The sequence below is a fragment of the Brachionichthys hirsutus genome, chromosome 6, assembly GCF_040956055.1.
Source record: "Brachionichthys hirsutus isolate HB-005 chromosome 6, CSIRO-AGI_Bhir_v1, whole genome shotgun sequence".
NCBI lineage: Eukaryota > Metazoa > Chordata > Actinopteri > Lophiiformes > Brachionichthyidae > Brachionichthys > Brachionichthys hirsutus.
The window spans coordinates 5332989-5357195 of NC_090902.1; the positions used below are offsets into that span (position 1 = coordinate 5332989).

Genomic DNA, 24207 nt, shown 5'->3' on the forward strand with positions numbered 1-24207 from the left:
CTATGAAACGTTACTATTTATATATTTTGCAATTTGGTATTTTTGTTATTATTATTATTATTATTAGGCCGGATCTACCTGAAATGTTACATAATTGTGATCACTAGTGGAACATCTTTAAAATAGGCGATCTCCACAAGTGGGCTTAAATTATTAGGCAAAGTTTCTAAGACATCCATGAGCGCCCTCTAGCGATAATGATACCTATTACATGATAAACTGTCCATGATACTGCCTTGAAGAAAATAGTCTTCGAAGCAGAAGAAAGATGGATGTTAAACACCAAACTAAACTTTCCGAGCAGAACTAAGATGGGTGATAAACAATGCAAACGTACTTAAATTAAACAGTTTAATAAACAAGTAGGTGAAATATAATTCTCTTTAATCACATGTTTTACTTTCATTCACTCATAATCATTGAATTCAGTTAGAAGCATTTCTTTGTTTCCCTAAAGTTCTCAATCTGTAATGGTCTCATGACGTGATGAGTCAGACATGCTGCGTAACAACATGAGTTCCGGGAACACAACCACGCGCTCTAAGTGGTCACAGCTCTGTGTATCCGAGCAACGACTTCAGGATGAGGCAGGAGCGCCGCGGCCTGGGCCAGCTGGGGCAGCAGTGTGTAGCTGGAGGTGCACAGGTACTGAAAGAGGTCCTGAAAGCCTTTGAGATGAGCAATAACCTGAGGTGGGACACCCAGAGACCGTCCCAGTCTCCTCAAAACGTTGCTGTTACTGGCAGAGTCAAGCAGCAGGGACAAGTCCTGGACCGAGTCGTAGTCGAGCGTCTCGATAGTTTGGCCTGGACCGAGTCAGAATAGGAAGTTTTCAAGTATTTAGAGAGAGTTGACTGTGGTAGGATGCTTATTTACTCTGAAAGGAAAAGCATGCATACCTTGAGCCTTTTCCCATATTGTCTGAAGTTTTTCTTCCATCTGATGTCAAAATAAAAAAGTGTGAGACGGGTCCAGATCCAAACTGTGAATGTGTAATTTGGTGATGAATTTATCTTCCCTACCTCCTCCACGGAGCAGCTGCTCTGCTGCTCCTCCTGCGAGCTGCTCTCCTCATTCTGTCCAGAGGGCTTGATGTTGGTGGTGACATTGATCACAATAGAAGTAGGAGGCACCTCCGTCGCGTGGTCTCTGGACAATGAAGAAATTGATGACGATAATGGCACAAGCATGCGGGTAAATCTACACTGAAAGGGTAATCAAGCAGTTCCGTGTTTTTAGAGCACCTCTGGAGAGCCGGATCGAGCATCTTTGAGGGACTTCGAGGGGCTGCTCTCTTTGTGGGGGCGGGTAGTTGAAGGCCATCTGCAGACATGAGTCCCTCAGGATCGGGACAGTGTTTGGGAATCTGCTCTGAACATTGAATGATGTGCACATGATCCAAATTTAGAGGATAAAGCAAGAGACATATGTGCAGATGTTTGAAATGCCACGTGTGTCTAACTCACTGCTTCTCCCAGCCGTCACGAGGAAAGCCCAGAACAGCAGGGCAAGGAGGAAACTAGAGGAGGCTGCTGCCAAACCAATCAGGACTATTGGAAATGCGTTTTCTTTCACTCCTCCTTTGAACAGGAAGTCAAATCATCCAAACCGTAACAGTGACACGAAAGACTCCAAAGTAAAACTCCACAGGGATACTCACTCTGGTCTCGCACGGTCTCTACCAATGCGAAAACAGTAATTATCTTTACCTTGACAACGTTTCTGGAAAATCACCAGTCAATAAAACTATTTATAGAGGCTTATTAATAATGTTTGGTGTCGGGTTTATCTCTGGAACTTACCGCCTTTGGAGCTCTGAGCTGTCAAACGCAAACACGCTTTATGCATCGAGCCACGGCTGGAACAAGGAACACAGGGCAGCTCCACCTCTCCAGTCACGCTTCTGAGTTCATAATGCCTGTAGAAACAACCACATTCACACATATAATCACTCACGTATTGGGTGGACTCATTGATTGATTGATTAGGCTTGGCACTGTGGGCGTAGCTCACCCCGGGATGCACTGACCACACCGGGCATCCCTGGTGGATGAGCATCTTGTGTTCTCCAGGCGGTTTAGCAGGTTGCACTGGGTGCAGCGCATGCAGGGGCCCACACCTGTATCTGCACTGAACCTCCCGTCTTCACACGGAATACAGACTGCTGCTGCGCCATCGCCAAAACCACAGTCCTGAGAATGATGCATGATATCTAAATGAAGGAGCACTGCATGCAGGGAAATAGTGGCGCCATTGTTAAGTGTAATAAGTGCTACCTCTGAGAGCTGCGTTCCTGGCCCGCACAAAAGACATGCGGCGCATGTGCCGTTAGAGAGGAAGAATTCTGTCTCATCACAGGCTGCCTCAGATTTCACCTGCACGCACCAAACCTGAGGAAACACATATTAAAGCGCCGTCAGTAGCCCAAGAGTCAAAGTGTGTGCACATTTACTTTGTGTGTGTTGTTGTATACAGTGTACTGCTGTGTTTTGTCATGTTATTGGGTTCTTTGCAGTGAAGATATTGTTGTTTCATTCAAGTTTAATACTCGAATCAAGACTGTTTGTAGCTTGAAACAAGTACCGGTAAAGCTAAGAAAAATAGAATTACATTCACATTCACAGAAATAATTGACATGGTTTTTTATTATACTGTATAAAGTATAAGACTGCATTTATATTTAGTTATTTTGTTCTATATGTAACAAGAAAATAAAACTTCAATGGCTCAATGAATTAAAAACTACTGAAATAAAGCAGATTTTGTACGAATGGATCACATGATTTCAAGTAATTCAGTAATTTAACTGGAAAAATTTACCTGGAAAACCTTTTTTTCATCACTTTCCTCTCCTATAAACAATTATCACATGAAAAATAATAAAGAAATGGTTTAAATGTTAGACATACCATGAGCAGAGCGGCGTAGAGACAAGCCTCCATCAGTGATGTGTTGTCGGTCCCTCTCTAAAGAGACCAAAAAAAAAGAGTCCCTAAAATTTAATGTTTGGATTTAAAAAGAAAGACTTTACATTCAATTTGGCAAGCTGTATTTTCTCAAACGGTAAGGAAGATGGCATGTGTCAAGACTGATTGTAAAAAGAACAAAACAAATACATGCACATTCTAAGAGGCTATACAGGCCGATCTGCACCGTCCGCCAGTGGCAGCGTACGGTGGGAAAGATCTGGGGGAATCCCCAATTCTGCATCACAAGTGACGCAGGAAAGGTTCCCAAACAGACAGTGAAGCGGTGAACCAATGAACGCAAGACTTTCAGGTCTCCCCCACCTGGACAACCTCACGCCACACCTGGTATTCTCAGATTCCCTCTGGGGAACCCGCTTGTTCTGGTTTGTGGCTTGTCAGACCGAGGGAGGAGGGGATGGAATAAAAGGCATGAATAAAACCCTTGTTAGCGCGTGTGCACGTCCAACAAGGTGACCTTTTTTGTGTGTGTGTGTGTTAGGCTGTACACTGACTCTCAAAGTAGATGCAACGTACTGTTTGACCACAAGCTGGCATGGTATGGCGGTGCAGTGCCGCAAAGTCCACCTTCTTGTCAGAACCTATAGCTAAAGAACTACAGTTCATTGTAGCAGCTAGAAAAAGGAAGTCTGTCATTTAGTGTCTCCTCACACAGACACACACGGCCATCATGAATCACAAGGGAGAAACAATTCAGTTATCACCTGAAAAAAGCAGTATTGTGCAAGAGTGTACAAGAATATTACTCGGAATGTTTGCAGAAAACACACACACACACACACACATAAACCCAGGACCACATGTATCATCTTTATGTATGTATATATCTAAATAATCTGCAGTATTTGACATCTAGATCCACTTTTGGAACGTTTGAGAGAAGTTGTAGATTTAATGTTATCGTGTTTGTTAGTTATGTTTATTGCTAGTGATTAATGAGTAACTCGGGGAATGGCAGGAAGAAGGCGTGGACGTCTTTCTTGTAGAGAAATAAAGGACATTTGGCAGCAAACCGTCCAGCTTCTCATGAGCTGACGTCGATCAATCAGCTTCTTACAAAACAGTTGAAACTTCAGGTCTGATCAAGGGGACGACCGTGGCGAGTTTCATCTCACTCCCGAAGATGATCTTATTTTGATACAAGTTTAAAAAAAAGTATTTTCTTCTTGCACCGTTTCAGCTGATGTTCACTTGACTGGCCTGCGATGTGGTCTGCTGACATGAACGCGCCTCGAGCCGTCAGCCTGTGTTTGCAGCTGCTGCTGTGTGTTCTGGGTTCAAGTAAGATTTAGCTTTACATTGTAACATTAATGAAGGTTTCTTATCTATAATCAGCAGGATTCTTACAGGCTAAAATATTTAAAAATAAAGCAGAAAAGAGAAAATTAAGTAAATAAATCCAATCTCAACATGAAATAAATACAAAAAAGCCAACATCTATTACATGATGTGTTTTCAAATTGTTTTATTGTTTCATTTAAATCTGCAATGAGTTGAAAAACATGAAAATAGTGAACAGTTCAATGGAGTTTTTAGATTACACAAATTCATTCTGCATCGTAACTTACATTCCTGCGATGGGGTGCTTTTCTCTCAGGTGTTTCTTCGGGTGCGTCTGTCAGCTCCAGCCTTTGGGGTCAGAAGATACGCCTGATTGGTCGTCCATGCGTGTGGCAGCTACAGACGGGGGTTGTGGTCCCATCCTTAAAGGAGCTGAGCGTTTGCATGCTTTTACGCCTCAACTATAGAACAGAATGGACGGGCTTTGTCTACAAAGCTCCAGGACAAAGGCACATAGAGCTGGGCCTGCAGGGCGCCGGGACTCATTTGACCGTGTGGCTTTTTGGAAAGGAGCAGCATTTGGAAAGAGAACTGAAGCTACACGATTGGTACTCCGTCTGCCTCACCTGGTCCGGCCGAGCCCGGAGGCTGCGGGTCTACATAAATGGAACCAGTGAACACGAGGCCTCCGTGAATTCCATTGTGACCCGACTGACCCAAAATGGCACCCTCACTCTGGGGGTTTCTCATTATGTAGACACTTATGGTGAAGTGAAGGCGGAGAGTGGGAACAATCTGCTGGGAGAGATCGCTCTGTTCAGGATGTGGGCCAGAGAATGGAGACCGGAGGAGCTGAGGGCACGGAGCTGCGCCGACGGAGATGTGCTGAGCTGGGACAAGAGGCAGTGGAAACACAACTGCCCTCCGGAGCCTGACCTCAACTTACACTGTGGTGAGTAAAGAGCATCTTATTTAGGCCCGAGCGCCTAACTGGCCCTCGTCATCAACCGCCGTAATTCAACCGCTGTCATGTGTTTTAGGAAAGCGCAGCTATTTCAAATTCAAATTCAAATGTAGTGATTTTTAAAAGAATGGAAAAGAAATACACACCGCTGATCACTGACCCTCAAAGCTGCCTCGATCACCTGCAGACTTGTTTATACAGTAAACATTTAACATTTATATGTTTTAAAGATTTTCTTTGCTCATTTTTTTTATAGCATGGTCTCTCTACAAAATCAAAATGTGGACCTCCATGTTTCATTCTTCAAGCTCAGAAAATTGTTCACTCTCACTGAAGGACATCACAAGGAACTGGGTAAAGATCAGTGGAATTTACTAAGCGACCACTAACTGAGGTATTTGTCTTTCAATATCATTTGTCTTTGACCTTTATTGTTGTCTCTTGTCAGCTGGAGGGCATTTTCCCCCGCAACCTTTCGGTCCTCAACATCTTTGTGTCATCCCCAAGGTAACAGAGCTTCTGTTAGAAAAACCGCCAACTCAGCTGGCAATGATGGAAAAAGGGTGTATATTCTTTCAGTAAAAGTAGCACCACTGCCATGTACAAATAATAAAGAAAGAAAACTTTGTAAGTAAAGGTAATAGTGGAACAGTTACTTAAGATATAATACAAAATTCTATTTTTGGATTCTCATTAAAATATATTTGTTTCAATATTCATATAATAATTTTTCAATATAAATGTGTGAATGTCTGAGGCCAGTTCAGATATTGTTGGCAAAAATCATTGTTCTCGTAGTCCAGTGTATACTCAAGTACATCCTGTATATGATTACTTCCACCACCACAAGCTGTGCTTGCATTGCAATAAATTACTGAATAAGTCTTACTGATTGTTCCTGTCTGTAATTGCTGTTATTGGTGTTTCCATGCAGCCGGACCTGCTCTAGGTTTAATAATCCTTCAGCTCTACACCTGCCTCAGGTACACGTTATTAATCCTTTGTTTGGTATTCCACAAAAAGACGCAGCAATTTCCTCAAAGAACTGTTTGAAGAACAGGCCTGATGCTCTTGACCAAGGAAATGAACACTGTGCACCATTATTAAGAGGTCTGGTCAGTAAACATGAAACGATTCTGTTTACAGGCATCAAGGGCATCCTCAAACGCCACCTGTGACAGATGGTAAGAAGCATAAAAAGAAGGAAAGCGATGAATCATTAATCATAGGCGATATGAAGGTTAGATGGCATGTGATGCATGAAGAAAATCCTAATTGAACCTGCGTCATTGTGATTAATCCACAGTTTTTGTTGTGAGGTCTACGTGAACGTGTATCCTGCTGCTGACGTAGAGGCGGTCCAGGCAAACATTGCAGCGTTACTGAGTTTGACTTTCTCTCAGGACTCCTTCAACCTGACATCTGACCCCAGCAGCATCAGCATCCTACCTGTGGGTATGTGTCCTCTGAGCTCAGAACTCCTGAACACACCTCGCATTACACCAAACAAAGATTTTTTTACAAAGCAGTGTCTGGGTTGAGCTTGAAATAGTCTCCTGTGGCCATAATGTGATTCCATTTGCCTTCCCTTTGTCTAAACTAAAATAACGTGGAATGGAATAATAATAAAAGCAAGCAGAGGAAATATAGAGCCAAAAAATACACATTTTGATGACTGGAAATGTTTCTCTTTTCTTGTCTAATGTAAAATTCATTTTGTTTCATTCAGAATTATTTCCTGCAGTGACGGAGCCGCCTCCAACTTTCAGCCCTCACATAACTGCGTCGGGTGAGTCGACATCAGTTCATATTGAATACGGTCATTTTGTTTCTCTAACAAAGGATTTGTGCTTTCCTATTTTATCCATTGTGTCACAGAAAGTGTTCCAACTCAAAGTCTGACAACTGGACCCGCTAACATGTCGACGACGGGAGAGCCTTTAGACATCAATGTGACAACCGGTCAGTTCACCCAGCAGCAGATCAGTGTGTTTGTCCATCATTGTTTTGTTTTTTTTGCTTTAAAGCCCATGAAATCTAAATTTCTCTCCAATATAAAGATAATTGGAGCGCTTTACAATCTAAACTAGCATACGTATGATTATTATTGACACAGTACATGTTAGATTCGTGTTTGGGAGTCTGATGTAGAGAGGAACTGTTGTACTGCATGAGGATGTCTGGCGTGGCAGAGAAAAGAAGTATGTCAGAGTAGTTCAGGACATGTACGACAGCAGTGAAGTGTGCAGTCGGAGCAACAGGGGAGTTTAGTGTAGAGGTGGGAGTGCACCAGGGATCAGCTCTGAGCCCCATTTTGTTTGCCATGGTGATGGATAGACTAACAGGTGAGGTGAGACAGGAAGCCCCTTGGAATATGATGTTTGCACATGACATTGTGATCTGCAGTGAGAGCAGGGAGCATGTAGAGGAGAGTAACCAGGTTGGATAGGATTAGAAATGAGGAAATAAGAGGGACAGTGAAGGTTAGCTCCAAGTTAGTGTCATTCCATGTTAATTTGTCCTAGCCGTGACTTGTAAGCAGATACTTGTTAAGATTGATGTCAAAACACACATGTAAAGATGGAATCTGTCTTTTCCCTCCTGCAGTTGCAGCTGATATGTTCTTCAGAGTGACTATGACCTTGAGTCTGACTGGCAGCCCATCAAATCCACAGGATTTTATGGAGAGATGGGTAAGACTGTCATGCCACTCAGTCTGGAAGCTTTTTCTACTAAAGCTTGATGTGAATCATGAGGAAGTATCTTTGTTCAAAAGGTAAAAGGACAGCTGGAGGTGAATACAACCATGATTGTGTTCAATCTCATCATACGGGCCAATGTCGAGAGGTAAGTAACTTTAAATCATTTTGCTATTCTCATTATCTGAAACCTCAGGTTGCTTATAATTCATTGGTGATATGTTATAGGGACATGGACCAGAACAGTGGACCAATGGTGAGTATGCATTTTTATTTTTTTAATACAAGATTAATAATGATTTTGTAATGGGGGAACTAAGGATTAATTGTAGGAATAATTCTGTTATATTTTCTCGTTTCTTTTAGATTTTTCCTCGACAAAAAATCCAGTGAGTTGCTTAAAAAAATGAAAAGAATATCAACCTGTGCAGCCTGTGTCCTTCCTTCATTCAGACTTTACTGACTGCTCAGATTGATGACTGTGTGATTCTGCAGATATCCCTGCACCTTCCACGTCCAGGAAAACAACATAAACAGTGTGACAGAGATTGAAAGCTTTATTCTAACTGCCTTGACATCAGAACACAAAAATGGCTCCATTACTATTCAAGGTAGTGACGTGATGATCAGGCACATAGGTAAGATGGTTCCCTCACATTAAAGCTAAAGCTGCAACCCGTTATGGGATACGACACGGAAGCTTCTGTTAACTGTGTTGCTTTCAGTGCCACAAAGCTGTTTGGAAGACATAACATATACAATTTATGGAGAATATATTTGGCCGGAAACTTTTCCGCAAGTCAGCCAAGAAATGGGATGTCAAAAGCCAAGATCAGAGCGAGCCTACCGTCTTTGGTAAGACGTTGCCATCCGGTGGATTCATGCTTGGATTGTCAGATTGTTATCTGTATGTCATTACAAGGGCTCTCGAGGATTATTAAAGCATGTACTGGTTTATTATGGAGATAAATTGAATTAATGTTCTGCATGTGTCCGTGTCCGATGCTAATGAAGTCTAAAACATAATCATCACCTGCTGCTGCTGATCTGAGGTCTAATACAACTAACACAACACCTGCTCCTGGACCACCAGGAGGACAGACAATCTGTCCCCATAAGGTCCCGATATAAAAGAAAACTAAAGGTTTCTTACATTAAATTGTTCTCGGGTTGACCTTATCCAAATGTATCCTGGTCAAATTATAAATGCATGTTTTGATCAACTTCCAGGAATGCCAGAGTCGTCAGAAGTAGCAGTTGCTGTCACCATAGCAACCTCAAGAACAGCTGATTCAGATAACCTATGCAATCACTGGAGCATGATGAAATGAATGATATAGATACAATTCTTATTTCCATTGTACTAAAGAACATTTCTGGTAATTCTTTTGTCATCTCCCTTCAGCAAGTTAAGCATTGAAACTGACTCCACCCACTGGGCTCATCCTGATATGAAAAACTGCGAGCAGCTTGTGACCATATCAGATCTGGACAACATCACTGTCACTCCTGGTAAGAGGATGAGTCTCCCACACAGTCTCGTGAATTGATTTATTAAATCTAATTACCTCCGCCATTGGTTTGTTTGTCTGTCTGTCTGTTAGTAACATAACTCAAAATGTTACAGATGGATCTTGGTGAAATTTCCAGGAAATTTACCAGGAACAGATGATGAATTAATATCTTGTAAAATATGCATTCAATTCATTACCAAAAATCACAGTCATAACGGGGTTCGATATGCAAAATGTCTTCCGGATCGGATCTGGAATGAGGTCAGGAAAAAATATTACATTTTAACATTGAAAACCCCATTTATGGATTCAAAAATCAGTAAAAAAAAAAATACACGATTGGTGTATAAAGATACCAGGAACAATTTAGAACCTTTTGTTGATGATCCAGATCACCATGTAAATCCAACTAGGAGGGGAATGAGCTGCTTGGCAGAGGTCTGCGCTCTCTGAGTGCTTTTCAAGTTTTCTAACCTTTATTAGCACAGCAGCTTTAATGACGCGATCGCTCTCCAGGTAACGCAGCTGAAGTTGTGGACATTATTCAGGACCTCGTAGAAGTCCAGTTAAACACCAGTGAAGAGCTCTCTGGCGCTGATCTGGACAGCGTGGTGAATAAACTCATGGAAGTGGTTAAGGGCAGCATCATCAAACCCGCCGTTGGGGCCGACATTGCCAATGTCGTCTCCGATATCCTGCTTTCCAACACTGACATCACTTCGGTGGCTAATCGGTAAGTGGGGAGGGTTTCTGGCTATAATCTCAGGGTACGTGAAAGCAGACATTTGCAGTGCATTCACCGTAAACCCTCGAGCTCAGTTTTGGTTCTTCTGCTTTTTGTCTTTGGAAAAAGTCTCCTTAACCTGACAGAGCTAATGGGGAATGAGATGGATTTCCAAAATGAATCTGTGAGTGTAACAGCACCGTTGCTGGCCGTGTCCATGAGCAACGCAGCTCCAGATGAGTTTCGAGGCCTCACCTTTGGCGTGTCCTCCATTTCTTCAACTTTGGACCCAGAGGTGAGCAAGCCTATTCGTAATATATGCTATAAATTATAATGTGCTGTCAATGTAGGAAAGCGTAGACTTACTTATGACTGCTCTTCCCCTCAGATTTTTCTCAGTCAGAGCTTTGTGAGCGGGCCGATCCCCGACACCGAGGCAGCTATCTCTTTGCCCTCTGAACTCAACAAATATTTCCATCCCGGCGAAGGGAAAAAAACCCGCGTGCACTTCAACCATTATGGAACGCAAAAACTTTTTGAGGTACTTTCAATTTGTATTTTAGATGTTTTTTTATTTTTACTTTCTCCGTTTCTATTTTAAAATAAACTATAATATTGCGTTCACAGCCTGTCTTTTGGAATGCTTAAAGAAAAGAAAAAAAGAGGCTATGACCAGGAGACAGTTAGCGTATCTTAGCATTAGGACTGGAATCAGTCCCAGGTAACAAAGAGAAAGTACACGTGATGTCTGGTTTAATCTGCCTTTATTGTTTGTCTGTTTTTTTTTTATAGCATTCACAGTCTATTTCTAACTGAGCGTGTTAAATAACTCCAGAATCATTGGTATCACTTTCAGGTTGCCAGGCCTCCATTGGAGATTTGCTATCTTTGAACTTAAAAAAAAAATATATGACTAAACAAACAATGTGTTAATGTATTATTATTATTTTTCTGGACTCATTATTTTCCCCAGTTTGTATGTTAAGCTAGGCTAACAGGCTGCTGGATGCACTGTCTGCTCTAATGATCTGAATAAAGTTTTTACTTTGCTAATGTCTCAACCATTTTGGTTGTCTTTAAGGATCCACTTACAACCAATGCTACACACAGCAGCTGGACGCTGAATTCCTATATAGTGTCTGCGAGCATCGATAACGGCCCCATCAGCAGCCTGAAGGAAGGAGTGGTGGTGACCCTTCGCCACCAAACGGCCAAACATGTGAGAAGTCAATGCAGCCTTTTGTCAGTGAAAGGACAGACTTTTTAATGCGACTCTCAAATCATTATCACTTCCCTCTTCTTTTTACAGCAAGAAGACAAAGTTCACTGTGTGTTTTGGGATTTCCAGAAAAATGGTGCATTAGTAACAATTGATTACATTTAATATGATTACAGGTAAATATTTTGTGATTTACAGTAACTGAACCGTGTGTGTGTGTGTGTGTGTGTGTGCGCGCGCGCGTGCCAGATGGACAGGGTGGTTGGAATGGAAGAGGTTGTGAAACTCAAACCAGTTCCTCTAATTGGACCAGCTGTCTCTGTGATCACCTCACTCATTTTGCTCTTCTCCTGGTGAGTCATCGGAATCCTTGTCATGAATAAATAGTACAAATAGCTACACCATGCCTTTTTTCCATTCTACCTCTAGGGGGGGACGCAGTGGCAGATTTAAGATGTATGTATTGTATTTCAGGATGTATACAGAACTCCTATCAGTGAAGTTGACAGTCACATCTTGACAGTAATCTCATATCTGGGTTGTGGTATTTCCTCCATCTTTCTGGGCATCACTCTTCTGACCTACATCTCATTTGAGTAAGTCACTTTGAATGAAACCAATCTCCTTGTTTCTTGTTGAAATAAATAAATGCAAAAGGCTAAAAGAAGAAATCATAATTTACATTTTCAGCAGATTGTACATTTAGCTATGATGTTACCTGACAGTCTTAATCTGAACTTTATTTTTTCTTAAATGAGGAAGTATTATTTGAGGGATAAAACATGGCGCTACCTCTCCCTACCTAGATAAACAAAGTTATATGGTAATCCATGTTTGTCTATTTTTTTCCGGCAAAAAGTTGTCCATGAATTTGGTAAGATTCACTGTAGGAGTGGATTTTAAACCAGGAAGCGTTCATCAGATTTTTTTAGCCAATAGGGGTATGTTTTTTAATCTCATGCAAGTTTGTAGATTGTACAGTTAGTTGATATTCTCAATCAAGGTAATCGAGCCTCTTTGTTACATACGATCAGGGCCGTTGACAGGGGGGGGGGGGGGGGGGGGGTAACTGTATGTCGTCCCGGACCCCAGCAAGTCTGTTGACGGCCCTGCATACGCTCAATGCCAACTTGAAACAGAATTAAAGCCTTAGACTGAATGTATTTTGATTTTCCAGAATAGTTTTCCATGTTTTTCTCTTGAACTCTCCAGGAAGTTGCGTAAAGACAACCCATCCAAGATACTCATCAACCTGTCAGCTGCCCTGCTGGGACTGAACATGGTTTTCCTTCTGAACTCCTGGCTGGCATCCTTCTCCAGCTACAGTCTGTGCATTGTCACGGCTGCAACGCTGCACTACTTCCTGCTTGCTTCTTTCACTTGGATGGGTCTGGAGGCAGTACACATGTACCATGCCCTGGTCAAGGTGTTCAACATCTACATCCCTTCCTACATCCTCAAGTTCTGTGTTGCAGGATGGGGTAAGATGCTCTTCCAGAAAACAGTCTTCATTGGTTTTGGTTGAGCCGGGGTGGATTCTGATTGATCAGCTGGTGTTTTATTTGTTGTCTTTTTCCAATTATTTCCTAATAATGTCCAAAACTGCCATACGTAGAAAGAAATTATAGAGAAAATAGAAATGCCTATGTCTATCTACACCCATGGTTGATATCCACCGAGGCGAGGGATATGTTCTTCAATTGTCAACGGTGGTTTGTTTGCCTGTCTGTTAGCAAGATAACTCAAGAAATTACAGACGGATCTTGGTGAAATCTTCAGGTAATTTTGGGGATGTTACCAGAAATAGATGATACATTTGGCACAGTCATGTTGGGTGGGGGCCTCCATCTCACCACCAAAATAAAGTCAGTAAAAAAGAAATGTAACATTTAAATCAACATTTATTCTGGGTTTTTATTAGTAGCATTGGTAGAAAATATTAGTTATAATTTAGAGCAAATTTCCCACCAAAAATAAGTATGTGGGACTATTGAATTGCTGTCGTTGAATTTGTTCTTATTCTGAGTTTGGTCGACTGAGATCCGAGTCAGTGGAATAAAATGTGATTTTTTTTTAAGGTATTCCTCTGGTCGTAGTCAGCCTGGTGCTGGTAATAGATAAGGATGCTTATGGCAGTGCTGTGCTTGGAGATGATGAAGTGGTGCCTCAGCCTATGGACCAGTTGTAAGTACAAGGACTGTGCGAGTCATCTCTTCCTATAGGAGCAGCATGTCAATATTGTGTGATACAAAGGGTTTATACAATATATGCCTGATAGAATTTACACAATTATTGAATTGAAATTATAAGGAAACTGTCAAATTGTAGAAAACTACAAAATAAGGGCAAGAAATGTCAACAAAAAGCAATCGCGGGCTTTCATCAGAAAACCCGGCGTGTATTAAGTCACACCCCTGTCCTTTCAGCTGCTGGCTACAGAGCGACATCTTCTTCTACGTGACGGTGGTGGCGTTTGTTCTCCTGATCCTGTTGTGCAACATGTCCATGTTCATCGTGGTTCTGATCCAGATCAGGCAGATGAGCGTCAACAAGCCTTCAGCAAACAGCCGCAGCTCGCTGCAGGACTTGAGGGCGGTGGCCAGTCTCACCGTCCTGTTAGGTCAGACCTGGGCAATGGCCTTCTTTTCTTTTGGACCCGGCCGAGTGGTCCTGATGTACCTGTTCACCATCTTCAGCACTTTTCAAGGTAAACAGGGGTTGCTTTATTCGTTTGAAGGATAGAAGGCATTCCTAATTCTGTAGCGGTTCTGAACGTCTATAGATGAAACTGCACTTTTAAGACTGTGTTAAAGGTTTTATGTGAAACTGAAGAATGAAAAAAAAAAAGCTAAGAAAAACAGAAAACAAAACAAAAAACAGAATTGCATTCATGTTGTGTTGTCGGGAGCCAACATGACAGAATGCTGTTCTTTTGTCCCAGGATTCCTTGTTTTTCTGTTCTACTGTTTGATGAAGGAAAACGTGAGGAAGCAGTGGAGGATCCATCTGGGCTGCGGCCGTTTCAGACTTGATGAATTCTCGGGTAAGTATTTCAAGGGCATGCTGAGGAGTCACTTCCAGGTTGATGATCCCTCGCTTTCTCGCTGCCGTTCCCTGTGTTCAGGATGGAGCCGAACTGTGACAGTGGGCAGCCCACACAATAAGAACGATCTTGTCAAGTCTGACTCGGTCGACACCTCCGGCAATCGGAAGGACTCGGGCTTTTCCTCGGGATCCTCACCGAACCACAGCCACAAGGCATGACGGCGGTGCAGGGAAAGACCAGCTTGGTAGACGTGATTAAAATCCTGCATTAAAAGTAAATGCTGTACTGAGAGTCGAAGAAAATAAGCCTTCAGCCCAATTCATGTCCGACCCTGAAGTGACTGCCTGAACTGTTCAGTTTAAAAGGAAACTTGTAATTGCAAATCAAAAAATAAAGAGTCTTCAATTGAAATTGAAATTGTTCTGCTTCATAACATGCTAATTAGATTCAAATGATGTTGCCGTGCCACAAACTTGCGCTTGAACCTCTCTTGCACATTACATCCAAACTACTGCTGTTGAGTCTTTTAGTGTCTGCGAAACATTCTAACAGGGTGTCACTCAGGTTCAGGAGGAACTGGCTGGGCGACATTCTGCCCATAACTGTCTCTCGTGGAGCGTCCCACGCCCTCCAGAGCCAAAGACATCAGGTAGATTGTGAGGCTCAGTGAGCCAAATGTTTTGTCTGTAGCGGAGAAGGAAGGAAGGAAAGACGCGTGGCGGTGGATTCTCAAACTTTAGCCCTATCCTCTGATGTTTAAAGTCAGGCCAAGCGATGCTTCTTAGAAGTGCGGCTGGCGCTCATCTCAGTGAAGACCAATTTTGATCGACCAGTCAATGTGACAACGCCGTCTTTGGTCAAGCTTCGGACCAGGTAAGAGATCAGATTACTGAAGAAATGTCTGGACCGGCATTTTTTGTTTTGTAGCGCTTTTTGAGACAGACACAGTCTCACTCATGCCGGACAGTTTCGTCTCATCCACGCATAGGAAACAGCCATTCCTTAAACATCCTGCAGTTTGTTTCCTATCGTGTTAAACATCACAACACGTTCCCATCTTGAGGAAAATGCATCATCAGTAAGCATAGAAACAGATTTTATCAGCCATTACCTGTGTAATCAGACGATTACAGTCACATTACATTACAGTCTGTCTGTGACACTCAACCCGTTTCAGTTTCAGAGGAGGCCAGTAGTTGTTCATGTGGTGAGTCACCAGAGTCACCAGAGTAAGTGCAGATGAAAGTACGGAACTAGGTAAAAGGGAACCTGAAGAACATCCAAGTTAATAAGCTGAAATGATTTGTATTTTCTTTTTTTATGGATTCTGATCCATTTTTAACGACTAAAGATGTAATTCTGTTATCAGAAATAGACCCGATGATGCGTCGCGTAGCTGAAAGGGCACAACGTAACTGAAACATGAAAGTAAAGAGTGATGATGGCAAGCTCAGAAACTGCCCCAGGGAAATGCGACTCTTCACGGAACATCGTGGAATGATCCCATTTGGATTTCAGCCACAGCCGATGCATGGAGGGAGAAAGTGACTGTCCGATGGCTGTGAAGGTGGAGAAGCACTCTCAGTACGTCATCCTGACTTACTTCCACGGGGACATCAACAGCATGGTGGACGCTCACTTCAGTCGCGCCCTCAGCAACACCAGCAAAGCCAAGGCACCGGCAGCAAAGGCAAAGAGAGCACGCAAGCATATTAAATTGGGTAAGCACACAGCACCAGCGTCCGCTGGACCATGCAGAAGGGCCAGTCCATCCCAATCATCCTCCCAAAGCGGTTTCTGTCTTTGTCCCCCCCAGAGAGAGCCAGCCCCTGCCAGGGGAGTGCTGCTGACCCTTTCTCTGGGCTGCATGTTCCCTCTGCAGGTCTCCACTTGCCTTTCGGTCCCGTGAACGCTGCTCCCACCTCTTGGCACTCGTTCACTACTAGGGCGGGAGAAGGCCCGGGGCTGACGCCTCTTGCTTACCCCCTGACATCAGAAGGGCTGGCCATTCCCGGACAGCAGTACACCTCATCCCTGCTCAACCTGCTGCACAATGATCAGGGAGACGTGGGACCGAGCTCCAAGCCAGAACTGCACCCCAGCTGGACGGCGGCACAAGGATTTAGAGAGTCCTTGGACCCCCCTGTGGGCTTCGAACCTGGTAAGGCTTCAGCTGCAGCATGACATTTCTCAGCAGATCACATAACGTTTCCGAACAGACATTAGAACGTCGACAAAAATCAAGCAACTACATATTAATTGTGAGCCAAATTATAGATTGGACTTCTAGTGATAAGCTTCTAATTGTTGTTGTGAACACTATGGCAGGGTAGCCCGTTATTTATTTTCCTGCCTTTGAGGGATTAAGAATCATGGACCGCCAGACAACAAATTAAAACACGTAGTTTTGTTTTAGGAAGAGGATGAGGAGATGAACATCTGGGAATGTGTGCATTTTATTATTTGTGGAAAAACATAATTCTCTTTGTGTTAAAATCCAAAATTGTTCATGTATTAGAGATGTTTAGGAATCCGTGACATTTTGCCTCATCTCTGCCAGGACGGCATCTGGACAAGAAGGACTTGTACTGGTACTGAAGAGAGTGACCGGAGCAGCAGGGGGGTCCGCTTCAGCTACACCTACACCAAGAACCTGTGGCAGATCTTAGCTATTTTGTCAGTAATCAGATTACTGATTACACTCGCAGGAAACTGCAGGTTTTCCACCTGCTGCCCCTCTTCTTCTGCTTCTCAGTAAAAGTGACCTCGGTGTGTGTAAACTGGAGTGAACGTTCTGGAAGGGAACCCTGAAAAACCTGATCTTCAACTCTGTCATTCCTCTGGCAGAGCTCGGAGCGCCGTCTGTGCTGCTGCTCCCTTTCCAGTGGAGCTGGATGGAGAACTTTTATGCTTCAACCGTGCGCTTCCCCTTCGCAAGCCTTCATTCGTAAACGGACCAGTATTAAATGATTGTGTGAACAGCAGGAGCCTCCTCTGTGCGTAAATATCCATGTACTGAGATTACATAAGCGTATCGGGACTCATTGCAACAGTCATGGGACGTCGTTTGTCTTTCTCCATGCAATTTTGCTTCACAGCAGTGAAGCGTGCACAAAAACGTTGTCGTATGGACAGATATGTTACATCGTGTTTTACAGCATAGACGTGTCGAGATACTCGATATATGTAAAGTAACGTGAAGTATAAAGGAAGAGATGTAAATAAGGCCTTTCTGCTTCTTGTTGAAGTAAAAAAAATGATCAATGCTGATACCTGATCGTGTATTTTAAACATTTTGATAGACTAATGAAAGAAAGACACAGGTTCAGTCGTGTACAGTAAAAACACAGGCTACTTCGACGCACTTCTGGCATTCTGTATCATGAATATTTCCACAGCAGGAATTTTGTTTTTTAGTGAGTATTTTTATAGTGTGATTTTTTTCTTCTGTTTACTCTAAAGTAATTCATTTGTGTATTTGTTTGAACAACTACACATTTGTATATTTGTATCTTTACATTTGGTCGTGGCAGTTCTCTTTGTGTTTGGAATGGGATTATCCCTAAATCAATCCCTACATCATAATCCCGAGACAGTCAATGATCCCATCGGTGCCTCTGATTGATCATTTTGACTTTTAATTGATATTGAAAGGTATTCAACAGGTTCGCCAATTCCCTCTTCGGTGAGCGACACGTGTGTTAACGGTCTGTTTGTTTGGCCTGGGTTGAAATTATGTTAAATACGCAATAGTGTTTCTTTTTGTGGGGAATTCGGGAAACTGAAGTCCAATGTGATTAGTTTTTTTTTTTTGGGGGGGGGGGGGGGGGTCTGCATAAAACACTCAGATCCCCCACTGCAGTTGCGCCTCTTTGAAAAGAGACAGACATAATTTAATTGCTGCCTAATTCTTGTAATTTTAATTCTTGGAATTAGTCTGTAAAATGTTCAATTTCTAAACCTGAAATAAAAAATAAATAAAACGCTTTAACATCCCAAATACAGTACATCAAAAGGCAGCTCTCCAATTTATGAGAAATGTATAAGGTGAAAAAAGTTCATTACAAACATATTGCACCGTCTTTGAGTCATGGCCTGGAAAATTAAAATTTACAGGATGTGGAAAAATAATTTGTAACCATGTGTGGCGTTGGGCATACGGGGCTAAACGAGCGGCTGATCTAGAACGATCGATTTGTTGCCGACAACGCCACCTTAGGACTTTCAACCTAAAGATATCTATTTTGTTAGTTCCTTTATCCCCAGCTCGTTCTAGCGGGTTTCCCGACGGCACTCACGCACAGGTCCGCTCACACTGAAGACCGGCACGGCATTAGGAATTCAGAGTCTTTATTCAATACTCTAAAAGAGGCCTCCAGTTGAAACACCAAAACTAACAAAAGAAAAAGAGACACAAGGCAGTGACACTCCACGGCCAACCTGCCTTCGAGACGCGGAAAACACAGATGATGAGCCCGGGAGCGAGGGAGGGGAAGCGCCTATATACGCCCCCCCCCCCCCAATCAGTGGCAAATGGGTTACAGGTGCTCCCTCCCACACCTGCCTGCCTAATTAACTCCAATCATCCGGTTGCACATGGAAACAAAAAACATATTATAAACAATTCCCTAAGTTTATTTCATTTGTTTAAATGCAATGAGTAACATGACAGACAGTTGGAATGGATGAAACCCATTTTTTTGTCCTCTGGGAATTGAGAATTCCCACATTCCTGACAAGATAACCCGCCCTGATCCTGTCTCATGAGGATGACACATCGTCCTGGCGTCAGTGTCACGTCATTTGTTGAGGCGACATAAAAATAAATAAATAACGGAGATGGCCTGATGATGGCGCTCTATTAAAGCCTGGGCGTTGGCAAGAAGACTGCAACTAAAGTTGGAACACAATAAACGAAATACAAGTTTACGACCAATCCAGGAGGAGGATCAAATGCACAAACAAGGGATTTATAATCATTCCTTTTTTTTTTTCTTAATCATTCCTTTTACACCATTTCATTCCAGTTTGTCCAGTTTGTCCCCCCGTCTGTGATAGCATGGGCAGCAGCAGAGGAGGACATGCTTCTATAACGCCCGCCTCTATTAAATGTAATCCTCACGATATACTTAAGAAACAGCACTCATGTTTACTCTACGTCTTTGAAAATATTATAAATTTTAAGTCTATACCTTTGTCTTTTATACAAATGTAAAGATTCAGTCACTTTCTTACTTTCTATTTTATTTTAATAAAAATAAAAGCAAGACATTTTCAGCTACTCGCCTTCCAGTCCTTATTGTCTCATGATTAGGTTTTGAAAAGATGCAGTCGCTCCCCATATTCCCATTTTCCCATGCATTCATCATTATCTTTCTCTGTGTATATTCACTTCTGCTCTTGAAGGGATTGTGTCCCGCATATCTCTGTCTACTCTCTCCTATGAGCTCTGCAACACCATCTCAAGTTCCACCAATGCTGGCGTGTCAGACATGAGGAAGGCCCGGTTCTACATCAGAGGCTCCATGCTCTTCTCTCTTATCTGAACGGTGCCGCCCTTGCTGTGTTGGAGCAGCTATGGGCCAGAGGGATCCGGTACGACACGCTCTGTCCGGTGGTATCTGCGTTCAGCCAGTAGCATCTCATGGTCTGCTCTTATGATAGAATCCCGTTTGCAGTTCGGCAGATAAGATGCATATTCATAAACTAGAAAAGCCCTCAGAGAGCGCAGACCTCCGCCAAGCAGCTCATTCACCTCCTAATTGGATTTACACCGTCCACATTGTGATCTGGATCGGCATCAAAAGGTGTATTTTTAACAGATTTTTGAATCCGTAAATGGAGTTTTCAATGTTGAAATATTATATTATATACAATATCATTCTGGATCGGATCCAGCTGAATTTGGGTGGTGAGATAGAGGCCCCCCACCCTACATGACTGTGTCAAATTCCATAAACATCGGTCAATAATCAACCAAGATATTGAGATCCAGAATCTCAATATCAGTATAGCAGTGTTAAATAGGACTAAGCAAGCACAGGGTCATTAGATGTCTTAAGTGTTCAATATTGTTGCGTCTACAGTTGTGTCATATTGTGGTGTTTTGTAGTTATATATAAATATGTCCGCAGTTTGCCTCATCTTTTTAGGCACTCTAAATATAATAAGCACGTCTGCCTAGGAAAGAATAATGCATCTGTTTTCAACAAAGTAGGTCAAAGGAAGCAATGCCCCACTTCAGGGCGAAGCTGACTAATGCCAGCTTATTCTGCAACATCACAGAGGCAAAGACATCCGCATCAACATTAGCATTTCTTCGTGCCTCGTCTCATATTTGTCATAGGAAGACGACACCGAAACATTTCACAGAACCCTAACCGGGCCGTGTGAGTTCAATGACTGACATGAGTTGGGCTCATTCTTGATCGACCGCAACCAAGCTGAGCTCAAGCACGCATCTCTGGCTGGCACACATGGGCATTTTAATAAGGGCCATGTGTAGAAAATGTGTTATTGCTCGAAATAAAAAGTGTTTACTGGTGCTGTGCTCTTTTGTGTCGACTAAATCCTTGACTTGGAAAACGCCCACAGCATCTAGACTGTATGGAAACAACATTAAACTGGCCACAGTAATGTGTTTGGTCATCGCCACCGTTATTTTAAATAGTTTAATAAATGTCCTTTTATATGATAATATATTAATCTTCATGGTTAATTATAAACAGAATGTATTTTCACTCTCAAAATGTAGAAATAATTCCATGCTGGCAAATAAATACTTGATAGTGTGTGTGTGGCATTTAGAAAGACATACCTGCGAAAATGGAGGAAGTTCACACACACACACACATACCTCTTAGAGGTCGACATGAGGAAGATTTCACAGCTTCCTGAATGTAGCAATAGAAAAACGCAGTCACCTGACAGTCACAGTTTACAAGTGCCTGGGATGTCATGCCTGCCGGGTCGCTCTAGGTTTCGCCACCCTTCTCCATCATGATCAACACCTACCAGACGAGCCTGGATCCACCACCGGTGCCGCCACGCCACAGCAGGTCTTACCCGGTCCTCATCCCGGATCCGCTTCCATCACGAGGCAACAGCAAGTTTCTCATCCGCTTTTTGGTTGCTGTAGTGTTGCTGCAACTATTCTTGACAGTTGGAGGATTTCTCTATCTGAACCACAACAGCACAATGGTAAAAAGATATATATATAAATACAATAAACCAATCGTATAGATCAGACTTTTGATTTAAAACAGTTTGATGTACACGTAATGTGAAATATACATTTAGAATAGTTGCTGTTCCGAGGCATGTAATTGAAATATTGCACTTGGCATCTTTGATTATTAGGTTATATTATGTTATAAATCAAGTTTAAATATATATGCATATAGTGTATATATATATATATATATAAACCTGATACAACTATTTAAAATGTTTTCCCCAATTACAGTAAATCAGCTTCATTCTTACACATTCACATTTTTTATACATTTTTATACATTCATTTTCTTGCATTACTGTACCAAAATAGATTTGTATTTATTTCCCGTTAGTTCAAAAACTTGACATTGTGCTTCAGGTGAAGCACAGGAAATGGTCTCAAATAAGAAAACAAGGTGTGACAGAATCTGTTACTGCTATAGACGGCTTACATTATGAATACTGACAGAAAGGTCATTTATACACGTGTGCGTGCGTGTAACAATGCATTCTTATCTTTCGTTGCAGGGTAAACGTCTTCAAGCTGAAGGAAAAGGTACATTCATTTCTGTTTTTTGTTTTCTTTCTGATAGCAATTTCATACATGCGATTTATACCGAATAACAATCCCAACAATGTTTCTGACAAGATTTTTTATTTTATTTGTCTAGCGGCACATCTTTCAACAGATGAGCAGAAAACTGCCTTCAAACCTATGGCACGCATGGTAGTCAAGCATCCACACGCAGCAGTGAAGAAATTTACACGTACGAAGAAGCTATAACTTTAACATTATAATGTAAAACTAAAATAAAAAATGAGACGAATCTGTTAAAAGTCTATTTTCTATAACATTGCTTTTGCTTCCTCCGTCTCTCCAGCCGGTTACCTTCAATGGGACATTAAACACTCCTTTCGTAGGAACATCAATCACTATCACAACATTTGGATGACAATCCTGCAACCCGGTGAATACTACGTCTACTCACGGGTGACCTTCTCCAGCAGTGACTCCATGCGGGCGCTGGCCAGTAAGGTCAAGCTGAGGAAGAACGAAACCGAAGAGGAGAAGCCCGCGATGCAGGCCTTCTGCAGCCTGGAGAGCCACGGGGGGTCTGAGTTGATCCCTCGCCTGTGCACTGCCACGCAGGGAGAGGTGATGGCGCTGGAGAGGGGAAACCAGCTCAGCGTCTGGGTGCCAGATCTGTCATGGGTGAACTATGAAGAAGGAGCAACAAGTTTTGGGATGTACAAACTGTAGGACGTCCTGAACGCACATGGACTTCAATGGAAGAGAGAGAATTCGATATGGACCATCTTTTTGACTGACTGGATCAATCTTTAAACGTGTTTTTGATGGCTTTTTGTTTTTTTGGGGGGTGAGGGGGGGGATTTCAGGGACCACATTCCTAAACTATAATTTATTAAATCACGTTTTGTATTCTGATGATTGTTTTTTATTTAAATCGAGTTGAATGGCTGTGAAATGAAAGTTTGATATGGAATCTAAAACTTCTCGTCATTGGTTTATGTTCTAAGCGCCACAATATTACCTTGTTGTTGTTTTTTTTAGAAATACAAACTACATTTTAACATCCAGACTTGAGTACCACATATTTGATGCTCGCAGTGTTGGGTTATGGCGCTACGCATACAATACGTGCATTGAAATCGATGAATATTTAAAATGGTGGAGGAAAAACAGTTTTTTTGCAATCCAATATTATCTAAGAGGTGAACTTAAACAAGTTACAAACATGAGGATCCATCGCCAGCATTAAATTAAGCAGCACTAATTTATTAGAGACCAAAACGAGCGTTCTTGGGCTTTTGGAAAAAAATGTCTAACGTGAACCATGTTTACTATCGTGTGCAGCAAAAACCTGCTGCATTTTGCATTCGAACTCTTAACTTTAATTTCTAGGACAAACAAACCGCAAAGCAAAGATGTGTCTTACAAGCCACAGGAAACGGGAACCCTCGAGATGTAGGTTTCCATTCGAGGTTTCCCATCAGTTGTTATGGTGTAAACAAAGAAACATAAACCTTAAGCTGCATGGAAGCTTAAATACAAGTCTAATTACAAGAGCCACAACTCATTGCTTCATTGCAAATACTGGACATATTAGTTCACTGTAGAATGTGTGTATTAAATACTTCGACTGCCAAACCTGCACTGCAAAATGCAGCAATAGAGAGATTATAAAACCAAAGTGTGGTGGAGTGTGGAAAGTGTGAGCTTCTGTTGGGGGGGGGGGGGGGGGGGGGGGGGGGTTATAGCCGCATATGCAGAGCCCACACCACTCACAGGATGCCGCCTACACTAGTCACTCCTTCCATTCTTGAAACTGAATCTCAACCTACTAATTCCTGCACTGCATAAATGCAGACCGCTGAATGGAAAAGTCTCGCCGTCCGTCTTCCAGCATGGTGAGGAAACATGCACTTTCCACTTCTCGCACGGTGCGACAGACGTCAAAACCCGGACTTCTATTACATTTTTAATAAAAGAACAACCATACCAAGCACAAATTACAGAGTGTTTAGAAAAACAAAAC

At 42.3% G+C, this 24207-nt stretch overlaps 4 protein-coding genes across 4 annotated transcripts; 3 read left to right on the forward strand and 1 right to left on the reverse strand.

Moving 5' to 3' along the window:
• Positions 1–540: 540 nt before the first annotated feature.
• On the reverse strand, positions 541–3593 carry LOC137895194 (tumor necrosis factor receptor superfamily member EDAR-like). The gene is made up of 10 exons (XM_068740680.1): positions 3504–3593; positions 2910–2966; positions 2277–2390; positions 2014–2192; positions 1803–1918; positions 1467–1580; positions 1245–1371; positions 1023–1149; positions 900–939; positions 541–806 (listed from the first exon to the last, which is right to left on the reverse strand). Exons 1-10 carry the CDS (start codon positions 3591–3593, stop codon positions 541–543), a joined length of 1230 nt encoding a protein of 409 aa, XP_068596781.1.
• A 599-nt stretch (positions 3594–4192) lies between these two features.
• adgrg4a (adhesion G protein-coupled receptor G4a) lies at positions 4193–14652 on the forward strand. The gene is made up of 20 exons (XM_068740681.1): positions 4193–4268; positions 4585–5220; positions 5489–5586; positions 5681–5739; positions 6539–6687; positions 6962–7021; positions 7111–7194; positions 7840–7925; positions 8009–8079; positions 9337–9443; positions 9962–10178; positions 10299–10464; positions 10558–10710; positions 11251–11388; positions 11863–11984; positions 12601–12869; positions 13485–13572; positions 13815–14095; positions 14330–14431; positions 14513–14652. Exons 1-20 carry the CDS (start codon positions 4193–4195, stop codon positions 14650–14652), a joined length of 3102 nt encoding a protein of 1033 aa, XP_068596782.1.
• Positions 14653–15142: 490 nt separating this feature from the next.
• Positions 15143–18247, forward strand: si:dkeyp-11e3.1 (transcription cofactor vestigial-like protein 1). Its single transcript, XM_068740575.1, has 4 exons — positions 15143–15307; positions 15953–16155; positions 16317–16595; positions 16995–18247. The coding sequence occupies exons 2-4, from the start codon at positions 15966–15968 to the stop codon at positions 17030–17032; spliced, it is 507 nt and encodes a 168-aa protein (XP_068596676.1). The 5' UTR covers positions 15143–15307; positions 15953–15965; the 3' UTR covers positions 17033–18247.
• Positions 18248–21433: 3186 nt separating this feature from the next.
• cd40lg (CD40 ligand) lies at positions 21434–23021 on the forward strand. The gene is made up of 4 exons (XM_068740592.1): positions 21434–21634; positions 22178–22205; positions 22321–22416; positions 22531–23021. Exons 1-4 carry the CDS (start codon positions 21434–21436, stop codon positions 22908–22910), a joined length of 705 nt encoding a protein of 234 aa, XP_068596693.1. The 3' UTR covers positions 22911–23021.
• Positions 23022–24207: the final 1186 nt, after the last annotated feature.